The sequence below is a fragment of the Mirounga angustirostris genome, unplaced genomic scaffold (genome assembly GCF_029215605.1).
Source record: "Mirounga angustirostris isolate CCGP_5_RB_7025 unplaced genomic scaffold, mMirAng1.0.hap1 SCAF_9, whole genome shotgun sequence".
Lineage (NCBI taxonomy): Eukaryota > Metazoa > Chordata > Mammalia > Carnivora > Phocidae > Mirounga > Mirounga angustirostris.
Genome location: NW_026991717.1, coordinates 136129247 through 136154398, shown reverse-complemented (window position 1 = coordinate 136154398; position 25152 = coordinate 136129247). Strand labels below are relative to the sequence as shown.

Below are 25152 nucleotides of genomic sequence, written 5' to 3'. Positions count from 1 at the left end.
TGTCATCAAAACCAACACAATCAGGCATTTAACCTGTACTAAGGTATTAAATCATTATATTAAAACCATTAGTAAAAAATATTACACCCACTTAGATTCCAAGAAATATCTGAAGGGGCTTTATTAACATTAGGGGAAAATGGTAGGCCAATCATGTGCTAGAACTATTGGAAACACTTTACTGACTCTATGTTGACATTTTATAAGCTCTGCCTATGGTTATATAGAATCTCAACAGTAAGTTTCCAGAACTGGCTGAAAATACTTCGTTTCCTAAGAGAGAACAGTAACTACAGATTTTAACTGCTCACTCCTTTGCCAAGGCATATGGATTGAGAGTTCTGGTGATGACTTAAGACGCCTACAGAAGTGATGTTGCTACAAACGTAGGAGTTCGGTTACACCAGGCAGCAAACTATAGGGGCTACACTTCACCTCAACAAAGAGAAAAGAAAGGGTTTACTAAAAACAGTACACCCTCTGTGACAGGAAGGAAAATTCTACAGAAGATGTTTAAAGGACAATTAAAAACTACATTAGTCTAGCAAGAGGAGAGGTCACATATGCTACCATTAAACCATTACTTAAGAGAGCAACATGTCTGACATGCCTTAAAATACATACTTGTACTTTTGAAAGAAGTTTGGAGCTTCAAAAAGTTTGGACCACTCTGCCTTACTCAGCAAAATTTCATCTGTGATAGCAAGACCTAAATTAAAAACATATTAAAATGTTGGCATGCTTCAGTCTAACAATCTAGAATTTCAAAGATCTTAAACATACCACATGCATTCACTATAATCCTAAAATCATTAATTTTAACAAATAGCAATTTCAGCCTATGACTTTAGAGCACAGAGATTTTTACATACATACACACTTTTCAAAAAGCTGGAGTTTCTGAGAGCCAGATTTCTGGTAAATTACCATTATTCTAAATACCATGTTCATAGGATGACTCTCTCCAAAAACTGAAGCACTGTAGTTAACCAAGAAAGAAAAATTTCCCATAAGCTCTAAGTCTTGCCTTTCTAAAAACAAGCTTCCTGATGTTTCTAAGCAACATTCTCCCATGAAGAGCCTCTTCAGACTACAGAAAAGAATTTTACACTCCTGAGTTTGATGTTGGTAGTGGTACAGCTATTTGTTTCCATGACTATTATCAATCAAATCAAATAATCCTGTTTCAGCTACTTCCCTCAAAGACCGTTTTTGGCAATGAAATTAGAACAGTACTACTGGGATTCAGAAAGTTTAGAGGTTCTTCCAAAATAATAGGCACTTTGGCCCCAATCCTGCTCAAAGCTCTTTTCAAGTATATAGCTTGCTAAAAGCATCTCTCAGGTCACCCAGTGGAGACAAACTGGTAGCATTTTAAAACTTTACATGGCAACTGTATAGCACTAAGGCAGCCCATAAAGGGCCAGCTAAGGGGATAGCTTTAAACTGATTAGCTTTCTAGCAGATAACCAAAAATACTTTGCCTCAAACTGAATTTTTCAAGTCAATTCTCAAATACATACTGTAATCAATCAGTAAACACCAAAACCCACTTCAGTGAATGCTTTCTTCATTTTAAACTGCATAGCCAACTACTGGGTCTACAATGGTATGTAGATCCTTCGTGTATAAAGGAGAGCATAAGGATAAACACTTACCTTGTTTAAACTCCTCAACCATGACCATCCGTGTTGAAACGGACACATTGTACGTGGAGTTCTGTTGTGGGTATGCTGGTGTAATTATAGGCATAAGATGGTACCTATCACTGGGGTTTACCTACATACAACAACAGCCAATCAGTTTCTTCAAGTACATATGCAACAGATACTTGGACTTTTTACCCCTTGTTAAACTGAACCAATGATTAAATTTTATTTCATTCATAGCTGGAGTTGAGAAAGAAAAACCATGTAAGGCGACATTGTTTTTATAGGAATTCTTCACAGAATCAGAGATTTGGTCTAAAGAGATTTGATCATTTGGGCATGACTATTTTGGCAACCTTACTAGAAATAGTGTGCCTGTCAAGCAAAAAAGGTTCTAGTGGAGCATCTATTGATGTTTAGTTTTTCTTTTTTCAACAACAGAAATGGGGATGCACACACAATTACACTTTTCAGAAATGTCATACTAAATAGTGTTCTGTGCAAAACAAATTTTAAACAAGATGGAAACAAAGTTTTTAATATACCATTGACTTATAGGAAGTATAAGCTTCTTAACACATGCTGAGGCTATATTATCCGTGTTATTTTAAGAAAAAATGAAATGATTTAATAACTTAATCTGTATACTAATGATAAGTGACATATTTCCACGAAGGAAACTGTAAATTCAAATCCCTCCAAAATTAAATGCCTGAGGCTTGGAAAACTTGAAAACAGACAGCTTGATGTAATTAACAGACTTAAAACTGACTTAATTTTCAATATTGCAGTAAGATAGGAAACTAATAGAAAAATAGAATTTTAAAGACCTAAAAAAAAGCCTTACTGAAACCTGTATTTCTTTTATCAATTAATAAAGTGCATGTTGGTAACATTTAAACTGAGTAAGCGGTAAAGGTTGTAACTTCCCAAAAAGCGGAACAGAAGCTCTTCTTTTATCCCAACCAGGTTTTTGTAATCTGAAATATCCAAACCAATTTTTACAATTACATCATAGTAATTAGAGTGATACTGCTTAGAAGTTATCTGCCACATGTAAACGTTAAACAGTTTTCCTACCACAACCCAATTTTAACAGAATATTTAGATCAAATAAAAAAATACAGGGATTTTGAGTATCCTTTTATTTTTTTTTTTAAGCACAAATGCCCACACAAACTTTGACTTACAAGGTAGTTCTATATAGAATAAATTAAAATGTTAGTGAACTTGATATTATAAACTATGTACAATTAAAAGGAGTTTACAGGGTACATAATTATGCTTCTCACATCAGAGGACAATTATAGTTGAGGTTATCTAAAAGAAAGTGTAATACGGACATGTCCACTCATACATAAAAGGATGGGAAGTCTCCCTGAAGATTATGCAGATGATTTTTACTTGTTATTGCACAGTGCGAATTTGTAGGGGAAAAAATAATACACTAACCCTTGGGTCCCATACAGGCAAATTAAGATTGCATTCTTCAGGCTGTTTCAATAGCACTGGATTTGGCCATTCCCTGTTTAAAAAGATTGTAGCACTTGATAAGACTATTGGATATTACCATCTAAACGTATTTTGTTAAACATACAGCATTCGTGAATGTGAGCCTTCTTCATTTTGCCCTCTTGATATATATAATATTTTATTCCTATCTGTTGATGTTAAGACAACTCGAAGTACTTTTCCTCTAACTATGAAATTAACTTAAACCATTTGGCAGCTTTCTCAGGCTGGTAAGTCACACATCTTCTCTGCCTCTCAAAGAACTGATAAAGCACTATTTAAATAAAAAAGTACTATCCCAAGACATCCGATGTGTTCACCTCAACCTTCAACAGGATAAACCCTTCTTGAAAGACAAAAATCCTATTCTTACACTGGCTACATCCAAAGACAAGTGAGGGTGAAAAAGTTAACTCATTTAAGCAAAGGAATATGAATAATTAGAGACTGATGAGGAAAATTTTATCTCACAACCTAAAGATTCTAACATGAGTATGTGTGATGAAACTTTGTGACGTGAATAACATTGTTTTCAAGACGCATTCTACAAGTTAGCTACCTCAGTCTTTTAGGGAAGAGATTAAAAATTGGAAAATATTTTCCATCCTTAGTAGCAAGCTTAGCTTCTTAGAAATATTATTTGCTATGTATGTGTAGCATTACAGAAATTCTGACATTCTTTAGTCAATCTCATCAAAACTGATTATATATGATTAAGCACTATCAAATCTGTAAATAACAGAATGTGTACTGAAAAGTGGGGCACAGTTCTAAATTATAAAATTATTTCCAGTAATTTAAATTTGTATAAAATAACTAAAAAAACAATTTTTGCAGAGGAGGAGGTACAGGGGTTGGCAGGTACAGAGCGGGAAGACAAATCTCTAAGATCAATTTGATTAAAAACCAAGAAACCTTTTAGGCCAAAGCAAATATGAATTGGCAACAATTTTTTATCTTACTTTTCTTAAATAATGATTGACAAATGTGAACATGCTGAAATGAGGAAGCTTTAAAAAACAAACTCTCCTGGGTTAATGACTGACCTCAAAGGGATGACAAAATTGCTATTTTTTTACACATTTATAGTTATTCTTAAAAGCTTTTTATATATATTTTTAATATTTTACCAAAGATAAATGGGCAGCTGAAAGCAAAAAAATAATTCCAAGAAACTAATGACCTGTAGATTTGGAAAAATCCAAAGAGCGTAAGAAGTGGTATGTATAAGTTTTATCCAAACTTCCTAAAACTGATATAAGTTCATTGGATTTTAGCAGACATGACAGCTAAAATTCAGAGTTTATTTAGAGGATAAGGAAGCACAAAAAAGCACCTGCCTTCCTATCCTGGGAAAGCTAGGGAAAAGGAAAGGAATTTAGGTTTGCCATTTTATACACAACATGATCTCCCCAAAGCTACCTAAATGGCTACATCATGAGCTAAAATTTGAATCTGAAACCAGCTGCAGAAATGTCATAGAAATAAGACTAAACTTCAGTGTCTACAATCAATTTTATTTTAATATAATCTAAACACATACCATTTAGAAAATACCAAGAAAAATTTATGTACAAGAGTTGATGCTATTGCATTTGGATAAAGCTGGCAAGTTCTTGCTACCAGCATGGCCCAGGAAACACCACCGAGGAAACCTAATATATTGGAATAGATGTTGTGGCCTGTTGATAAGGGAAAAGCAAAAAGAAAAGTTAGTGTTGAACAAAAGTTGAAACATTTTTAATAAGCTAGCCAACAAATTCTGAACTCACGTTTGGCCCACAGTTTGATAGCTCTCAGAGTTAACCTGAAGTTGTCAATGTTTGGTACTAGATGTAAAATTTCATCGGTTACCCTGCAACCTGATTAACAGGGAGTGAAAAAACAGAACGTTAAACCATCAAAAGTTTAATGATAATATTTCTTTTCAATTTTCTAAGATTGATGTCAAACTTAAATAAAAACTTATTTCATAGGATCAGTAACATTAATTGAATAAAAAGGCAAATAAAAAATCTAGAACTCTTATCGCAAATAAAAAATCTAAAATTTTTATCTCCTATCACAAATATATCACAAAGAATTTGTAATCTGGCTGATCTCAAACTTTCATCATATAATTAAAACTTCTTCCAGTCAGGATATACTGACAAGGGTTTAATCCACTTAAGTTTGCAAGAATTGTTCTTGCCAGAGCACAGCAACAGCAATGTAAATACAAGAGTGTTCAAAAGTAACCCCTTTAAACACAACAGCTGAAAAGGTTACAAAGGATATCATGATCACAATTAATTAGGGTTATGCCGTGAAGCCTAAACCACTAGTAATAGAGCACAAATGTTAGTCTTTAAATGTCCCAGGAAGAAAAGAAATAACAGTGCAAGATACTGGTGAGTAAAATAAATTACCATATACCCCTCTGCAGTCTTAACTATTAAGTAAAGCATATTTTATTTGACTCAATATGGGTAAACAGAGTGGCTATAAAAAGCTCCTTTATAAAATCTGAGTTAAAAACTATTTCATATTTGACAAAAACTGCTACTATGCAAATGGAAGTAGGTTTTAACATACCGTTAAGACTTCTTATGCATCTTATATCTAAATTCTTAAGCAGACTGTCATCTCGTAAGTCCAAGTCTTCTGGAATAGTCTGCAGTGCTAGTCTTGCAAACAAAATATCAATCTAAAACAAAAACAAAACTTAACATTCCATATCCATCAAACTATTTTTAAGGCATTTCTTTAACAAAGAATACTCTTTAAAGCCAGGATCTTCTCATCAACTATAAACACGACAATGCCTCCAAAAGTCCAAAGTCCAATAATGTGTATCATAGGTATTTTAATCAGATGTTAAAACATGGCACCATGAAAGAGAACTTGAATAAATACCTACTTGTCATTTTAATCAGGCTTACTAAGTTTGATTTACTAAGTTTACTAATGCATCTACTGGATATACTAAATTTGTTAATGTAGCTACTAGACTATTTAAAATTAACTGTTTAGTTCTCCATCTATATAAATTATGAATTGATTATATATTAAAAGGTGCCCAACTATAAGGCCAACATCCTTATATTTAGCCCAAATATACCTGCCAGTAAAAAGGGGGTTCCTTACATTTAAGACCTTACATATCTGTAACATTACAAGATTCCCAACTTAGTTTTGACTAAATAGGAACAAAACAAAAACAAACACCAGCTAATTCTGAAGGCTTACAGAATGCAACTGACAAACCACCCCCACCCCGCCCCGCTTTTAAGTAGGCTCCACGCCCAGTGAGGAGCCCAATGCAGGGCCCGAACTCCTATCCCTGAGATCAAGACCTGAGCTGAGACCAAGAGTCCGACACAACCAATGGAGCTACACAGGAGCCCCTCCCTTTTCTCCAAGGAAAGGTGAGAGTGTGAACAAACTCAGCACAGATTTGGTCATTATTCCTGAGGGTATGACTTCATGGTTCTAAAACTGTGGATGCTGCCAGAAGTAAGCCTTTTAGAAGATCACTTTAGAAGGCAGTATTTTAAAAGCTTATTGTGAAAAATCATTTAAAACATACACCTACAAAACAGAAAAACAGCTGTACACTTTTATAAATAATTAACTTGCGGTATAGCAAAAATGTTCTAATGAAAGTTTCCAAAGTCCAGTAGCTCCCCCCAATTTAGACAGAAATAAAAATTATGTGCTTACATAAACAGGTAACTCAACAAGCAAGTCAACAGAGATTGCCATTTTAAGTAGGATAAAATGATTTTTCAAATGTTCTAATGTAAACACATTCCCTAAAACAGTGTTATTTTTTTTTTGTTTTTTAAAGATTTTATTTATTTGACAGAGACACAGTGAGAGAGGGAACACAAGCAAAGGGGGGTTGGAGAGGGAGAAGCAGGCTTCCCGTGGAGCAGAGAGCCCGATGTGGGACTCGATCCCAGGACCCTGGGACCATGACCTGAGCCGAAGGCAGTTGCTTAACGACTGAGCCACCCTGGCGCCCTAAAACAGTGTTATTTTTATATACAATGTATGGACAGGAAACTAACACATTAAATATTTCAAGTAACCATCTGACTTTCATCTCCATCCTGAGAAGTTCACACAATTCAGTTGGGTCTTCCACAAAAAAACCAATCCCCCCTTCTTTGGTAATGTTATTTTGGGGAAAGCAGGACATTGCCTTACCTTACAGATTGTTTTATATTTACTTAAGCACTGACAGCAAAATCTACCTGAACTTGACAATCCTTTACTAAATTTAACATTTTAGGTCTACTTAATTAAGGTTAATCATCGACTTTTCAAGGAAGACAGGGCTGGGCATCTTTATGCAGCAGTTAAAGAAGTCGTCTTTTTTTTTTTGCAAAACAATGAAGTATTATTCTTCCAGTTTCCAAAATTTTACAATCTTCACCATCAGTGACTTTCCAGAACTATTATATATGACAGAAATAACATAAATAAGTGAAGTTGCTTTACTGTCTTACCAGCTTTGTTCCAACTGTCTTCACTACAACTGCTGTGGAGAACAGCAGACAGAAATGACTATCATCTCAAGAATCTGAACTCATAAATCCTCCCCTAGCAGAAAATATCTCAGCATACACACTATCAGGTCACAGTTTTCTCTCAACTTCTTAAATATTTAATTTAAATGATGTCAAGGCAAAATTCCATGTGCAAAAAATATTGTTATTACCTTAGTAAGACTAAAAGTATATAAATTTGCATATGGAAAACCTACTGAGTAAACAGTTTTGTAACAGCATTTCATAGTCAATGTTTAATTATTTCTGTCTATATTTTAGCTCTTAATTTCATGAGGCTCTTTCAAAAAAGACGAAGGAGCACGTGGGTGGCTCAGTTGGTTGCGCATCAGACTCTTAATCTCAGAATCCTGAGATGGAGCCCCACATTGGGCTCCGTGCTCAGCTAAGAGTCTGTCTGAGATTGTCTCCCTCTCCCTCTGCCCTTCCCCCAGTACATCTCTCTCACTAAAATAAATAAATCTCTTTAAAAAAAAAAAACAAAAACAAAACCCACACACACAACACTAAAACTGGGGTGCCCGGGTGGCTCAGTCAGCTAAGCATCTAACTCCTGATTTCAGCCCAGATCATGATCTCCGGGTCATGAGACTGAGCCCAGCGTGGAGCCTGTTTAGGATTCTCTTTCTCCCTTCCTACTCCTTCTAAAAAAATAAAATTAAAAAAATAAAAAGACTAGAACTGATATTCTACAAAGAACAGAGTCACTTCTATTAAAAAAACTTAATTGTTGGGCGCCTGGGTGGCTCAGTTGGTTAAGCGACTGCCTTCGGCTCAGGTCATGATCCCAGGGTCCTGGGATCGAGTCCCGCATCGGGCTCCCTGCTCTGAGGGGAGCCTGCTTCTCCCTCTCCCACTCCCCCTGCTTGTGTTCCCTCTCTCGCTGTGTCTCTCTCTGTCAAACAGATAAATAAAATCTTTAAAAAAAAGAAAAACTTAATTGTTAATATCACATCAACTTACCAATTAAAATAACTTTTTAACCTACATCAATCAACATTACACAGAGCAAGAACTGTCTATTTGAATTATATCTTACCTCTATCCCATCAAAACACAGTTTGATAACTGGTACAAATGCCTCTTCAACAGCCTGTAAGAAAATTAAGTAAGTTCAGTGTCTCTCAAACTACAGATCAGACCTATACTAGTTTTAGTACTTTTGAGTGAATGAGACATTTGAAATTGTTTAAACATAATTTAGCATAACGCCTGACACAGACTAGGTTCTTAACAACTAGCTTTAAGACACCAGGCTCTTGAATCAGATAAACCTAGGTTCAAATCCTTGATTTCTGCCACTCAGATGTAATCGTGGCCACACTGCTTAGTATTTATTCTTTTTGCCTTATTTCCTACTCTGAACATGAGATGAAATTTATTTCAGGCTTGTAAAGAATAAAATGCAAGCATACATGTTAAGCCCTTGAAAGGGTCTGGCAAATTGCAAGAGTTCAATAAATGACGGCTAGACCATAAAATTTGCTCAATTTCACTAATTTTTATAAACTCCTCCCCTTTCACCCCAAACATTTACGCACTCTTAAATCTTTTACTTCTTCCTGTAATTTCAACTTATCATAGAATGAGGTGAAAAAGTCACTTCGATCAACATGTCTTGGTGCAACACACAACGCATCAATATCGGCACCTAAAAAAAATTAAGCCCATCAACCACTAATTACTATTACAAGAAAATTATTTTGCATCTTATCATGGCAGTACTTGATGTTGAGAATCTGTTAACATTATACTAGCGAGCCTCTAAAAATGTGCCCTTCCCCTTAAAAAACATTACTGGTCAGTATAGGAAAAACATGATACTAATTGACGGGATATTTTTTTCCTGCAGCATCCTCTATTTGTAGTGGCCCAGGTGACCTGGGAGTCAGAGAAAGGTGACTCAGATAGGACTTTTATGTTAAAGAGAGGGAACTATTCAAGAATATACCCAACATTTTGATGTCATTGTCATAGCCAAAACCAAAAAAGTGGTTTTTTTCCCCCACACATTATGTGGTAGTGCTTATAGGTGTCTATCTGGCCCCTAAATGGGACCTACAGAATAAACTCCAAAAAGGACCACTGGCAAGAATCCAAAGAGGCACACCATGGTAAGATATTTGTTACTAATTTAGTGCTTGATAGGAGGCCAGCCTTGAGTGCATAGGGGGAACACAACAAAGATGACTTCAATCAATAACTGGGATCATAAAAGGGAGAGATCAATGTGGAATCAGGTCAACACAGTCATTTCCCTAGAAGACTCAATAGCTAAGGCACTACTCTGAAGGCTGTGTATTTAGCATATACGCAAAAGGGAGAAGAGCATACAGTGCACAGGACACATCAAAAGCAAATGCACTAACTACTACTGGCACAGAGCAGTGGGAGATGCAGAGGAGGAAGAATGCCAGAACAAACAGAACACTATCCTGGCAGATACTTTTTAACAAGGAAGTCAGTGGTTAATGGCTGAAGAATCCTAGTTCTGCCAAGAGATGGCTGGGAGAAACTGTTCAAGCCTACTGTCTCGGTAAGTCTCAGACTTCTATTTGTTACATGAGAATAAGAGAACTGAGGAATAAATGAGATAATGAAGACCAAAAGCTTATTATTAGCTCAGTGCCCAGCAAAAAAAAAGTCCAATAAATGTTCTCCGCCGTGGTAACATTTTCACTGTGTGTTTATTTGCATAAGGTAAGTACAAAGCAAGAAAATACTGACAATGATCACCAATGGCTGCAGATACACTGTTGTGGTTTGGTTTTTGCTCAACTGTATTTTACAACTATTAAAAAAAGCACGAGGAAAAGAAAATCCACAGGTCTTTTTAAGAGGCTTGCATTCATTTTTGTTCTGATTTCCTGACTTGATATTCTTCAGGTAGAGGAAATGATACAGAGAGCAGCACTGTCCGAAAGAGCTCTCCACCGGGGAAAAAAGTTCTCTCTCTGCACTTTGCTGCACAGTAACCACTAGCCGCCATGTTACTGATATAAAAACGCGACTACTTCTACTGAGGCACTGACTTACCTCTTAAGCTGAAGTACAGTTGACATACAATGTTGTATCAGCCTCAGGTTACAACACAGTGATTCCACAAGTCTATACACTATGTTCTGCTCACCACTCTAAGTGCAGTATACAAGGTCGTTAACATACTACTGACTATATTCCCTATGCTGTACAGAACTGCCTTTTCTAATTTACTTAATACCATATTGGTCAGTGCAGGTTTAGAAGACATCTTTTTTATCTTCTTAACCAACTTTAGGCTCCTTGAAGTATTCTATCTTCCACACAAACTCACTAAGCTGTATGCCATGCAAGTAACTGCGATGAATGGGTCGTTATGATTTTTAAGAACTAAAAAGAGTATTCCTTCTCAAGATAATTAAAACAGTATTTACCTTTTGTATGTACTCCTAATCTGTAAGATCCAAATGTAAAAATTTTTCCTCCAACATTTTCAATTACAGATTGTGGAAGATTCTGTTTAAACAAACAAGAAATGGATATTCTATCAGTGGAGAACAAAAGAGATTATTTCAAATAGCACTATACAATAATTTAAAAAAAAATAAGAATTCAGTGCAAATTTATGGAGGGTAAACAAACTCTGTAAGCTCTACCAAATACCAGGCCTTCATATATCAACCAATTTTGAAATAAAAGCAATTTCCAACTTTTAGTGAATGTTCTTTAGTGACCCACACCATTTTAGAATTTTGCCACATATCTGGGAACTGCTATAAAAGAGGACTATCGTACAGGAGAGCATGTGATTCCATAGGAGTAATGTTAGAAGCAGATTTTATTCATGACCAATATGCTGCACATATCATGAATGTTAGACTATAACAAAAACACATATTCTGATTGCTTAAAAAATTACATTCAATGATTATACTGAATATTCCACAGTACATTAGATATAATTTTACCATATCAAAAGTGACTTTAAGGCCAATACTGCTACATAATAGTTTCGATTTCAAAAAGGCTTTGGCGGGATGACTTTGAACAGAACTAAAACTTACTGATAGTTTCTTAGAGTAGAAACACCAAGAAAAAGGAGAAAGGAAAGCATTTAAAAATCATCTTCCTGACCCTGGTACTACTGTAAAGTACTATGGTGAGTACTTAATGCCACTGGTGGTAAGGATGATACCTGTCCAAACAAAAAACAATTTTAATGTGTGCCTGGTCAATGTTTCTCTTCACTTTCTAATTCCTCAGTAAAGTCTTATTCAGTACCAAAACACCAATCACTCCTCCTCACCTCCCCCAAGTAACATAAATGAAAGTGTTACTTCATACTACAAAAACCTTAAAAATAAATTGTAAAGATTCAGGGACTCCCTTGTTTTTTGAGGGCACATTTAATCACCACTTATACAAAAAGGACCATCTAGATATATGATATTACATTTGTCTTCCTACATTTAGAAATCTAAAAACCTCACTTGCAAAGTTGGCCTGGTTATTTAAATTAAGTCAGCAAGATGTTGCAGGAATAGGCCTACAAAGGGAGTTAGGAAGAAACTACCTGAGATCAATGATCTACGGACTTTTCTAGTAAAACAAATCTTTTGGATACGTGCACTCTAAACAACTGTCCACTATAGTGTGAAATATATGTAAGTATATATAATGAAATACAGCTAGCTTGGCTGAGGAACTGGATATTTAATTTTAGATCATTTAAACAGAAACAGCCGGGCGCCTGGGTGGCTCAGTTGGTTAAGCGGCTGCCTTAGGCTCAGGTCATGATCCTGGAGTCCCGGGATCGAGTCCCACATCGGGCTCCCTGCTCAGCGGGGGGTCTGCTTCTCCCTCTGACCCTCTTCCCTCTCTTGCTATCTGTCTCTAATTCTCTCTCTCTCAAATAAATAAATAAAATCTTTAAAAAAAAAAAAAAAAAAAAAAACAGAAACAGCCACATGTCATTAATGGCTCCTGTATATGAGCACACGTTTACACATTAGTATGTTTATAGCTATTTTAATAATTTTAACCCAGAAATTAAGATTCCTTAATTCAGGTCACAGAAAAATAAATTGCAAAATCTTTTTTTTTTTAGTCTCAGAATATTAGACAGCAAACAAGACAACTGAAGTAAAATTCAAATTTTATATAATTCCCCCCCCAAATACCATAAATAAATTCACTGGAACTATCTATTAATCACTGCTTCTCAACCAGGGCTGACTCTACTCCTCCAGGAACAAACAGCAATGTATGGAGACATTTTTGGTCACAATTTGGAGAGAGAGAGGGCAAGGGCAGTGCATCTAGTAAAAGAGGGCCAGGGATGTGTTTTACTTAAGATCTTACGATACACAGGATAACACCCTAAAAAAGAATTATCTGATCCCAAAATATCAACAGTGTCAACATCAAGAAATCCTGTATCAAGTCTTAAAACTAACCAGCTGAAGAAGAAATTCTCTCTACAAAAGGCAGACACAGAAGATCAAAACGTATGAAGCCTAACCTCAGTCCCTTTCTCTAATCAACTTACTACTTACAGTTAGGCTATAAAGAAAAGGACACTGATAAATCCGAATAGGAATGAGCATTACTTTCATTCATCCAAACACATTTTCTTACCCTCAGTAAAACCAGCAGGAAGAACTGTATCAAGTATTACTGGTTAAAGAAACTTACTGAAGTAAATACCTGAAACAAAACTACGATGAGGCAGTACTCACATTTCACATTAAGTAAATCTAAGTTTTGTCTTTGTCTACTTGACTATGGCTTTAAACTTAAAACATAAAATGCCATTAAAACAAGGCTGTATTTCCTATAGAAGGTTAAGGAAAGCCCAAGTTCAATAAATGAGTAAAAAATACTTAAACTTGGGACATCTGCTGCTCAGCTCAAAAAGAACTTTCTTTCTAAAATCTCATTCATGGGGCGCCTGGATGGCACAGTCGGTTAAGGGTCCGACTCTTGATTTCGGCTCAGGTCGTGATCTCAGGGTCCTGGAATCAAGCTGCACATCCAGGCTCCGCGGGTGTATGCTTGAGATTCTCTCTCTCCCTCTGCACCACCCCCCTCCCCCCTCTCTCTAAAATAAATTTTTATAAATAAATAAATAAATCGCATTCATATCAGGAATTCTATCAATGAGAAACACGCAGTACACCGAGTCCCCCGTTTAAAACACTCCCATTGCTGAAGTTTTAATCGGTTGCTTAAAATATATATATGCTATTTTAAGAAAACAATATAAATTTGACTAAAACCAAAAGACTTTCTTTGTTAATCCCCTCTCTCAAGTTTTCAATCCTTGGTTCTCTTTCCATCAATTTTTCAGTTGTATTATAAATTAAATATGCCTTTTATACGGTCCTGGGGAAACTGCCACTATTTAAGCAATTTTTTCAAAGTAATCTCTACCCCCAACATGGGGCTCAAACTTACAACCCCAAGATCAAGAGTTGCACCCTCTACAGACTGAGCCAGCCAGGCGCCCCTATGCAATTTTTAAAAATGGGCCAAATGAATTCCACACACAACTCTAAGAATACATTTCCATTACCAGAAGCCCAGTCATAGATTCATCAACTGTATGTATAATTTTTCAGAATAAAGTTTAGGAACTCAGAGAGTATTATAAAAAACTAAACAGATAGTCAGTTTGAGAGTCTAGTACCTGAAAACCTAAAAATTGTTCATTGTCGTAGGATTGCTTAAAAGGTAGCAAGATTCTCAAATATTTAATATACATTTTTAAAGCACCTCTTCAGGGGCGCCGCCTGGGTGGCTCAGTCGTTAAGCATCTGCCTTCGGCTCAGGTCATGGTCCCAGGGTCCTGGGATCGAGCCCCGCATCGGGCTCCCTGCTCTGCGGGAAGCCTGCTTCTCCCTCTCCCATTCCCCCTGCTTATGTTCCCTCTCTGGCTGTGTCTCTCTGTCAAATAAATAAAATCTTTAAAAAAAATAAAAAATAAAAATAAAATAAAGCACCTCTTCAGGGAAATATCTATTATTTCTGTGAAGCATAAGTAATTACTGAGTTTCAGCTTTAAATATTGCAACAGGGCGCCTGGGTGGCTCAGTCGTTAAGCGACTGCCTTCGGCTCAGGTCATGATCCCAGGGTCCTGGGATCGAGCCCCGCATCGGGCTCCCTGCTCGGCGGGAAGCCTGCTTCTCCCTCTCCCACTCCCCCTGCTTGTATTCCCTCTCTTGCTGTCTCTCTGTTGAAAAATAAGTAAAATCTTTAAACAAATAAATACATATATACATACATACTGCAACAAAAAAGTACTCATAAAATCACTGAATTCAGTTGTTTTCCCTGCTTTCAAAATAACTAGAAACAAAATTCTGTTATCAAATAGTCTAAAACGGACTTTGCATTAAAGACTCCAAATCCACTCTAAGAAGAACAGCTTACTTAAGACTGCTGCTGTTCGGTTGGCAAATCATTTCATACACAAATAAGTCACCTTACCTTGCTTTCACTGATTTCTCGTATCCACTCTTTTACCAGGTTATTTAATTTCCCCAAAATTAAAATCCTGTTGATAGAGCAAATATCAATCAAGTATCAAGTTGTTTCATTACTAATTAAAATGAAATCAGTTCTCAATAGGTGGTTCCCTAAATCTCAACCAGTTTTTAAGTTATCAGAAAGTAAGTACACAGTAGTTTACTGTATGTAGGCACTGTTACACTGGGAAAGGCATTCTTTAGCTGAGTAAGCATTCCCCTTCTGACAATGCTGTAATGTAATAACCAAAAGCATCAAAAATCAAAAGGGAATAAAATTCATTGTAGAAAAAAAGTTTTTTCTAAGCATCGCTCTTGTTCAATACAGATTTCAGGGAATAATTCTGACTGAGTAGATAATGCCTCAAAAATTAGTTTATTACACTGATAAAAAATTATTAAAAGAAAAATACGTATGTGTATATTCACCTGCGCTGCAGTTCCTCTTCCTCTTCAAAAACCCCAAAGGGCTTCAGAGTCTCAATTAGTTTCTGTGTAAGCAGGCAGTCAGTCTCCTTGGGGGCTGCTAAGCTGATAGGAGAGGTAATGCCATAATGCTTCTGGGGCGGCTGTGTTTGTTGTGATCCCTGCGTTGTAACTGGACTACAAACAAAATTAGATAAAATTACTGCCAAAGAATTTCTATAATTTGAAACAAATCGTTTGACTAGAAAAACTGCTTTAGTAAAATGCATTTCTAAACACAGCTGGGGGGCGCCTGGTGGCTCAGTTGGTTAAGCGACTGCCTTCAGCTCAGGTCATGATCCTGGAGTCCCAGGATCGAGTCCAGCATCCCACATCCCCACATCCTGCATCCGGCTCCCTGCGGGGAGTCTGCTTCTTCCTCTGACCCTCCCCCTCTTCATGTGCTCTCTCTCTCTCTCTCAAATAAAGAAATAAATAAATCTTAAACACAGTTGGTTTCCTGCCATATCCAAAAAGACTCCTTTCAAAAGACATCTTACAGCAAAAAGTAACCAACCAAAAGCAAGTGACCAAAAAGAAAACTGTAACTCTTCCCACTCCAAGGATTTTAACTTTATCATTACCTAAATATCTAAATAAGCTATAAGAATCCAGATCAAATATAATGGTAGAGAAAACACAACTTAGAATATGGTGAACTGAGAAACTACGTCTTGAAAAGGAGCCAAAATCTGTTATACTGTTATTTCTAAAGCAATGATAAACACACTATAAACACTATTTAACCAATACAAGAGATTCCCCACAAACAGAACTTAATATCTGACTCACAGTGAATAAAATTCATAAAATACAGAGCAAATAACAAAGATAACTTGCAGAATGCGGGGCACTGTAGTCTCACACTTAAGTTTATTACACATTTCTGGTGGGAGATTCGCACTTCAACAGTGATGCTAGTCTAAAACGTTTTTCCTCCCCCATTTTAAGAGAAATTCCAGATTTTTACAATCAGTAGGACTTTACTGTAACTGGTTAAATACAAAAAGGCATGGCATACTTGAAATGCTTTAGAGGAAATTAATTTGACTCGAGTATTTTTTTGATGAAACTCATTCATGTTTCTCATCCTCTTTGTTAAAATAATTTTAAGTCAATGGACAAGACCTCTAAAGAGAAGCAGCACAATTATTATATAAAAACTAACAAGTCAAATACCATAAAAAATGAAGAATGGGCTAAGAACCTATTTATTTGTCCCAAATCTGTTCCTTAAAAAATTGAAGTGTTTGTTTTACACACACACACCTACTTTTCTTTCCAAGTATGTATTTTTTTTACACTGAAGAGGAAAAAAAAATTGAAGTTCAATAGTCCACTTAAGCAATAACATGCCAAATCCAAGAATCCTATGCAGGGAAGTCCCATTATGCATTTAAAACCTATCCACTGGATTCTGGTTTATACAGTGACTGCTGGACAGTGTTCGATATTTTGTCTTCTATTATCAACATAGAACTAAGAATGCCAGGAAAGCCATACTGCTTGTTTCTAAGTTAGCCAATGGTCTGTATATTCTCTAGTCAATGTTTCCTGGTCCAGTTATGCACTCTCTCAATTTTAATCCAGGTTAGTAAATAAATGTCAGGTATATTATCTGTTTCAGCAATTAATTCATGTTAGATCCTTCTTCCTACTCCTGTAACTAAACTGCAAAGCTATACAAAGGCTATGTTAATTCCCAGAGCTGGGGATCCACATGAACACAAAGCACTGTCTCAGACTAAATATCTTCCATTAATGTTCTATTTTTCACATTTATGTAGCATCTTCTATGATTAAAATATACAAATTAACCTAAGTGTAAATGCATTCATGATGTCTTCGTTAGAACATCTTTTTGTCAATAAACAGTTATCATCAGGTTCCATAAAAGTGACATCAAAAATGCAGCCCTAGGGCCGCCTGGGTGGCTCAGTCGGTTAAGTGTCTGCCTTCGGCTCAGGTCATGATCCCAGGGTCCTGGGATCAGCCCCACATGGCAGAGCCCTGCATGGCATCAGGCTCCCTGCTCAGTGGGGAGCCTGCTTCTCCCTCTCCCTGCCACTCCCCCTGCTTGTGCTCTCTCTTTCAAATAAATAAAATCTTTTTTTTTTTTTAAGATTTTATTTATTTATTTGACAGAGAGAGAGATAGCGAGAGCAGGAACACAAGCAGGGGGAGTGAGAGAGGGAGAAGCAGGCTTTCCGGCGAGCAGGGAGCCCGATGCGGGGCTCGATCCTAGGACCCTGGGATCATGACCTGAGCCGAAGGCAGTCGCTCAACAACGGAGCCACCCAGGCGCCCCAATAAATAAAATCTTAAAAAAAAAAAAAAAGGTAGCCCTGAAAACTGCCTAACCATCTGAGAACCCCTTCACACCACACATACTCTGATTTCAGATAAATTAGATATTAAATGAAAACAGCACACTAAGTGATTATATTCTCCGTATTTTTCACTGCTTCAATATGAGTTTCTCCAAGTCAACTAGAACCCTTCATGACTACGACAGGATTATGAATACCTTAATAAATGATTTTAACATGAGTACAGCCAGAAATGAAAACAAGTGCAAGTTCATTCCAGTTAGTCTTGGTTCAAGCAAGGTGAGATTTGAAGTCAAGTGTGAACTGAATTCATGTTTTCATAACTTCAGGTAATAATTTCAGGTAAAATCCACTCTAGTGGATTGTTTTTTTGTTTTGAGCAAGTAATATGTTTCTCTGCATTCATTCCTTTCTGAAGAGGTTAAATCCATTACCAGTTTAGTTGGATCATCAACAAAATATGAGTACTCACTCTCTGTGAGGTTAAGGCTCACTTATCTTTCCCATTTTTTTCTTTCTCAAATATTCAGGTTTTCCAATGTCACACAAAAAACAATGCTTGGAAAGGCCCTGTCTACTTCAAAAAATATCACCAGAATATTAGGATACCAATTCATATTTCCAAATTCACACCAAGTCTGTTCACCCTAATTTGAAAAATATGTTGATTTCTATGAGTTTCCACATTAACATTTTGATGGGGAAACAAATCAGATGCAAATTACAGCTTTTTATTCACTTTATTCAAAATATCATCACATCATCTAAAATAAAATCACTTTTATTTGTCCCATCTAATTCAGGAAAAAACATCTACAGCATATGTCTACACATGTATACATATAGAACATATATTTAACTCAAGTACACATACAGAACATATATTAATTCGGGCGCCTGGGTGGCTCAGTCGGTTAAGCGGCTGCCTTCGGCTTAGGTCATGATCCTAGAGTCCTGGGATCGTCCCGCTTCGGGCTCCCTGATCAGCGGGCAGTCTGCTTCTCCCTCTGCCTCTCCCCCGACTCGTTCTCTCAATCTCGCTCTCATGCTCTCTCAAATAAATAAATAAAATCTTAAAAAAAAAAAAAAGAACATATACTAATTCAAGAACACATATAAAAAAACAAACATCATGGGGCGCCTGGGTGGCTCAGTCGTAGTCGTTAAGTGTCTGCCTTCGGCTCAGGTCATGATCCCAGGATCCTGGATCAAGTCCCACATCGGGCTCCCTGCTCGGCGGGAAGCCTGCTTCTCCCTCTCCCACTCCCCCGTGTTCCCTCTCTCGCTGTGTCTCTGTTAAATAAATAAATGAAAAAATCCTTTAAAAAAAAAATCAATCAAAACCAAGTTAAGAGGAAAGAAATACATGTTCTGAAAGTTACAAGATACCTGTGCCTCCAATAAAAATGGCTTAATCTTAGCTTAAATAGCTAACTAGAAATTCCAGGCTGCCATATGCTTTCAATGTCCAAAATGTCCCAAATAGAAACGCTAACCATGACTGTACTTTAAACAGAGAAAATCAAGTTTTCCATTCAATTTTAATATTAGAAATCAAGTAAAGTGATAAAAACAATTTAAGGATCTTTTTTTTAATTTTTTTTTTTTTTTAGATTTTATTTATTTATTTGAGACAGAGAGAATGAGAGACAGAGAGCAGGAGAGGGAGGAGGGTCAGAGGGAGAAGCAGACTCCCCGCCGAGCAAGGAACCCGATGTGGGACTCGATCCAGGGACTCCAGGATCATGACCTGAGCCGAAGGCAGTCGCTTAACCAACTGACCCACCCAGGCGCCCCAATTTAAGGATCTTTATTTGCTGTTCTAACAAAACAAAAATACACATTCCAATACTGAGTAATTTAAAGGATTCTGCTTTATAGACCCTCTCCTGGAACAATACACCAGATAGCTATCAATCCCAAGAATGCAGAGTTCTTCCATTCTCGAACACATTAAACGTCTGCCCGTATCTATCACATTTTTTTTTTAAAGATTTTATTTGACAGAGAGAGCACAAGCAGAGGGAGAGAGGGAGAAGTGGGCTCCCTGCTGTGGGACTCGATCCCAGGACGCTGGGATCATGACCTGAGCAGAAGGCAGACACTTAACCGACTGAGCCACCCAGGCGTCCTCTATCACTTTCTAGAGACATTTTTTACCAGCATTTAGTTTTCTTCCGACATTATTCTATTTTAAAAATAAAATTCTATAATTACATAAAACAAAGAAAAAACAGACTAGATACAGAGCTGCAGTATTTGTGATTTATTAAAATTTCAGGTTTTTACTATGAAGAACACTTGTGCTTTTCCTGAGCATTTTATTTTCATCTCATGAACACAGTGAAACTGGTGACCATCCAGCTCTCCCTGCTTGTGTTCCCTCTCTCACTGTCTCTATCAAAGAAATAAATAAAATCTTAAAAAAATAATAAATAACAAAGTTTTAATCCAATACTCAAAAGTCCATCCTTTCCCAATGTTAGGCTGTGCATAACATGACCCTAATTAGGATAAATATTTAGGTACTTAGAATAGCACATTTTTGTGAAATTAGTGTATGCAGGTTGCTCATTTCAGCTCTATATTTCAAAAGTTTAGGCATCTAACTTAGTAAGTATACTCTGAAATATCGAGAACCACTCTGGCACAGTGATTATAAAGCTAACTCAAATAGTATAGTATAAGTTCCCATGATATGTTAACTGTTGTTTAGTGGCCACATATCCAGTCAAAATATGATCAATCTTTGGATAAATTATACTAATAACCATTTCAAATCACTGAGGAAAGTACAGAACACTCAAATGGGTTTGGCTAACCATTGTAAAATCTAAACTCCAGATGCCACAGTATTTCAAAATACTGAATTAGAAATATTTCAAAATATTAAAAACACTATTTTCAAAACCATATTTAAGACACAAAACTCAAAAGCCATACAGAAAAATTTACCTACATAAAAATATTCCAGCTTTTATATAACAAAAATACATCATAAGCAAAGTTAAAACAAATAAGTGAGGAAAATACATGCAACCTATCCCCAAAAGATTAATAGTCTCAATGCATAGAGTTCTTAAATCAACTAAAAAAAAGTTTCACTGCACATCAGGCAAGCAAATTAGGATAACTATTTTCCTGTCAGACTGCAGAAAAACAAAGTTGATATACATCTGGTAAAAATGAAATATCTATTATAAGCCTACAGTATTGGTAATGGTGTAAGAAAATGAGCACTCTTATCCATCACAATGGAAATGAACATAATTTTAAAAAGCAATCTGGCAATACTCATTAAAATAAAAATGCATGTATCAATTTTAAAAGTTTATGTTCAACAACTTCACCTCTAGCAATCTATTTTACAGAAATACTAGGACACAGGACTCAAACCAAAGGCCCTGAAGTTGGGAGACATGTTCTTTTTAATTCACAACACAGTTTCAATGTATGAAATATAACACAAAAATCCAAATTTCCAGCCACTTGTGGGACAGGGGTACAATAAGACAGGTCAAATACGGGCCCAAAATCCTGTACAGCAACAATAAACTTGAAATGAGCAGTACCTATCCCAGGGTTATCCCCTATGGGCAGTTGGGGGACATGCTTGGTATTCGTAAATACCTCTGTGACTCCACAGGTTCTAGAATTTGACCCTTCTCATAGGAATAATACAAAAAGATGTCCAAGGTTGTTCACTGGAGCACTGTATACAATGTACTAACTGGAAACCACCTAAATATCCATATTTATCCTAAATATCCAATATAATATAGGACTGGTTAATCACACACAGTACATTCTTACAACATAACACTATGCCATATAAAAATCAGGGGATTATTACATGTAGTAGCATAGAAAGATGCCCATAATATACCAGCTGAAAAGAGCTGTGGAATATAATTATGATAATAGTATTTACTGAAACCTCAACATATTCCAGGTAGCATGTCAAGCACTTTACAATATTCCCAATTGTTCCTAACAACTCTATTAACTGTCTCCATATTACAGATGAATAAAGTAGAGAAACAACAGCTTATCTAAATTCACTGGGCCAGGATAAGAACCCAGGCTTCTAACCTCTATGCTGAAGTGCCTTTATACATCTTCCACAATACATAATTTTATATACTTAAAAGTTATTTATTTTTATGTCTACAGATACATAAAAACACAATTTTCACTTTGTACTTTATAAAGGTTTGTTTCAAATTGTTAAATTATTTTTAATTAAATATTAATGATGTCATACTAAAGGTGATATTCACCATTAAATTAGGTTAGTGATAGTAAGGAGGCCAAAATCATGCCCTAAAATTACTCCCTGGCAGCAAGGGATACCAAATAAATCTTCAATTTAAAACAATAATTAACATTTTGATTATTAGATTTAATGAAGATTTGAAATTTTTTTTAAAATAATAGATTTTAAAAATCAGTTTATGCTAATCAAAGCACATTATCTTAAAGTGAAATAAACAAGACTTTAAAAAATGGATTTTTTTCCACGCAATACTGCAATTAGAAATAGTAGTAAACCATGGAGTGCCTGGGTGGCTCAGTCTTTAAGCGTCTGCCTTCGGCTCAGGTCATGATCCCAGGGTCCTGGGATCAAGCCCCGCATTGGGCTCCCTGTTCAGCAGGAAGCCTGCTTCTCCCTCTCCACTCCCCGGCTTGTGTTCCCTCTCTCGCTGTCTCTCTCTCTGTTAAATAAATAAATAAAATCTTAAAAAAAAAAAAAAAGAAAAGAAATAGTCGCAAACCATGCTTTATTTATTGCTCCAGAAAACTAAGGCATTCAAGGTTATCAAAATTCATCAATCCAGTTTTTCTAAAAGTACCTTTTTCTCATTTAACTTAATTTTGCCAGACAGTATAGCATTTATTAGGCTGAAATTTACTGAACTCCTAAATATGTATGAAAGCCAACACTAAAATCAGGAATACAAAGATAGTCTCTGCTCTCAGTGACAATCTCAGATTTGGTCTGGGATTCAGATCCTTAAAAAACAAGTGCAAAGTAAATGCTTAAAATAAATACTAGAGAAACAAAGAATCAAGGCTATGCCAAAGAAAATCATTAAGGAGGTATGTACTCCAAATGATTTTGATGGGGGGTGGGAGGGAGGGCAGTCTAGGAAGATGACGAACACAAAAAGGAAAGGACAACAAATCACCGATGGTATTTTCCCAAACAGTTAATGTTTAATGACTTTGCATCCCAATTTAAACAAAGCTCATACTATTGATGAAGATGACGAACACAGAAAAGGAAAGGACAACAAATCACCTGATGGTATTTTCCCAAACAGTTAATGTTTAATGACTTTGCATCCCAATTTAAACAAAGCTCATACTATTGATGAATCATACATATTGGGCATATGGAATATGTTGTGGCCTAACGCTATCAACAGAGTCAAAATTCATAGCTACCAGCCAACTGAAAACACTTTATCATTTCTTCCTAGTTTTACTCAAGTTAAAACTGAAAGCTTAACTTGCCTGATAGTCTTCTTTGGAAGCAATCAGATAAAGCACAAAAACATATTTAATGTAACAATTCACCACAATATAATTTGCTGTAAAGAGGTCTTTACCTTAAACATAATGTGCCCATTGGGATTAAGCAGGAAAGAAAGGACACCAGACAGAAAAGGAGTAAGGGTCTGAATGTGCATTCAGTATTAATTCTTAACAGAAATATAATCTCTTTCACAAGAAGTTTAACATAGGATGTTTTAATTTTACTAGTAGCTTAGTCCAGGCTATAACAAGACAATGTATTTGATCACTAAGAAGTTATAGAAAGAATCACTAATTCACCAGCCATGTGTTCTGTGTAAGTGGTACCAAACATACTTACAACCTCACTATATTCTTAAAATATGTATTCCAGGTCTATCAGCCAGTATTTAGTAGGCAGCAGCAGAGGGCCCAGTAATAATTTATACTCAAGGGGACCAAATTATGATGAATTCCAAGGCCAAACTTTGGATATGCAAGGCTGATTATGCACAGGAAGGGTACTTGTTACTCAGTTATAAAAATGACCAAGTGAGGGGCGCCTGGGTGGCTCAGTTGGTTAAGCGACTGCCTTCGGCTCAGGTCATGATCCTGGAGTCCCGGGATCGAGTCCCGCATCGGGCTCCCTGCTCAGCGGGGAGTCTGCTTCTCCCTCTGACCCTCCCCCCTCTCATGTGCTCTCTCTCTCAGTCTCTCTCTCTCAAATAAATAAATAAAATCTTAAAAAAAAAAAAAATGACCAAGTGATTCTTCCTTCCTTCCTAAGGGCACTTCCAACTGCCCCCTTGCCCTCTTTCTCCCAAAGGGCTAGAAGTAAAAAACGAGCCAGACCACAGTACTCATCCATCAGTTTGCCAAGTACAACTTGAAAAGCGGCCGGCCGTTTCATTGAATCTGGAAACCGTTCCTGCATGCGGCTCGGGAGGAGTGCCCAAACTGACCATCACTGGAGCATGTTGAACACAGAGGGACACACGTTAACCGTTCGTGTAAATTCTTGGTACCTGGACGAGCTAAAGGTTTGGCAGCTGTTGTCACGCCTTCTGCGGCAGACTTGGAAATGGCCACCCTTCCCCGCACTGTCTGTAAGTTGTCCCCATAAACATTGTCCGTCCCCCCCGCCGACACGCCCCGGTTTTAATCAAGTAAAGTCAGGTGTTGCTTTTCGATCTTGTGAAATGTGTACCATGGGATGGGAGGTTATCCTGTGCTAAAAATGGAGATCGACCATGTTTGAGGCACTGTTTTCCTTTCAGTGCCTACTGTCCTTCACTGTTGACCCCCCAGGAACCCCGCTCCTGTGTCACCTGAGGTGTCCGTGTTGGCTGTGTTTGCATTTCTATGTTGGTAGTTTGTGGCTTGTTTATGTGGGGGGGGGTTAAAACATATTTTTATAAAAAGAATATAATTTAATGGTAATAATAACCTAAAACAAAAATGGAAGCTACTGGTTATTCTCTTAACTTTTCACAAGATTAAATATAGATTTTTCCTTTTTTTTTTTTTTCCTGTTTCTTAAAGTACAATTTGAGATAAACTGGCTGGAGAAAACATTTATAAAAATAAATACTTTTTTTTTTTAAGATTTTATTTATTTAT

At 36.5% G+C, this 25152-nt stretch overlaps 1 protein-coding gene across 7 annotated transcripts in view; it reads right to left on the bottom strand.

The window, feature by feature from the left end:
- Nucleotides 1-25152, bottom strand: part of PAPOLA (poly(A) polymerase alpha) — a 58717-nt gene that overhangs the window by 26776 nt on the left and 6789 nt on the right. For all 7 annotated transcript variants that reach the window (XM_064571541.1, XM_045901490.3, XM_045901491.3 and 4 more), the window contains 11 exons: nt 15650-15823; nt 15183-15249; nt 11128-11209; nt 9256-9365; nt 8754-8807; nt 5736-5847; nt 4934-5023; nt 4705-4843; nt 3102-3174; nt 1659-1779; nt 625-709 (listed from right to left, as the gene is read on the bottom strand). In XM_064571541.1, the coding sequence (XP_064427611.1) occupies nt 625-709; nt 1659-1779; nt 3102-3174; nt 4705-4790 (365 nt within the window). In that variant the 5' untranslated portion in view covers nt 4791-4843; nt 4934-5023; nt 5736-5847; ... (3 more) ...; nt 15183-15249; nt 15650-15823. The remainder of the gene's footprint in view (nt 1-624; nt 710-1658; nt 1780-3101; nt 3175-4704; nt 4844-4933; nt 5024-5735; nt 5848-8753; nt 8808-9255; nt 9366-11127; nt 11210-15182; nt 15250-15649; nt 15824-25152) is intronic.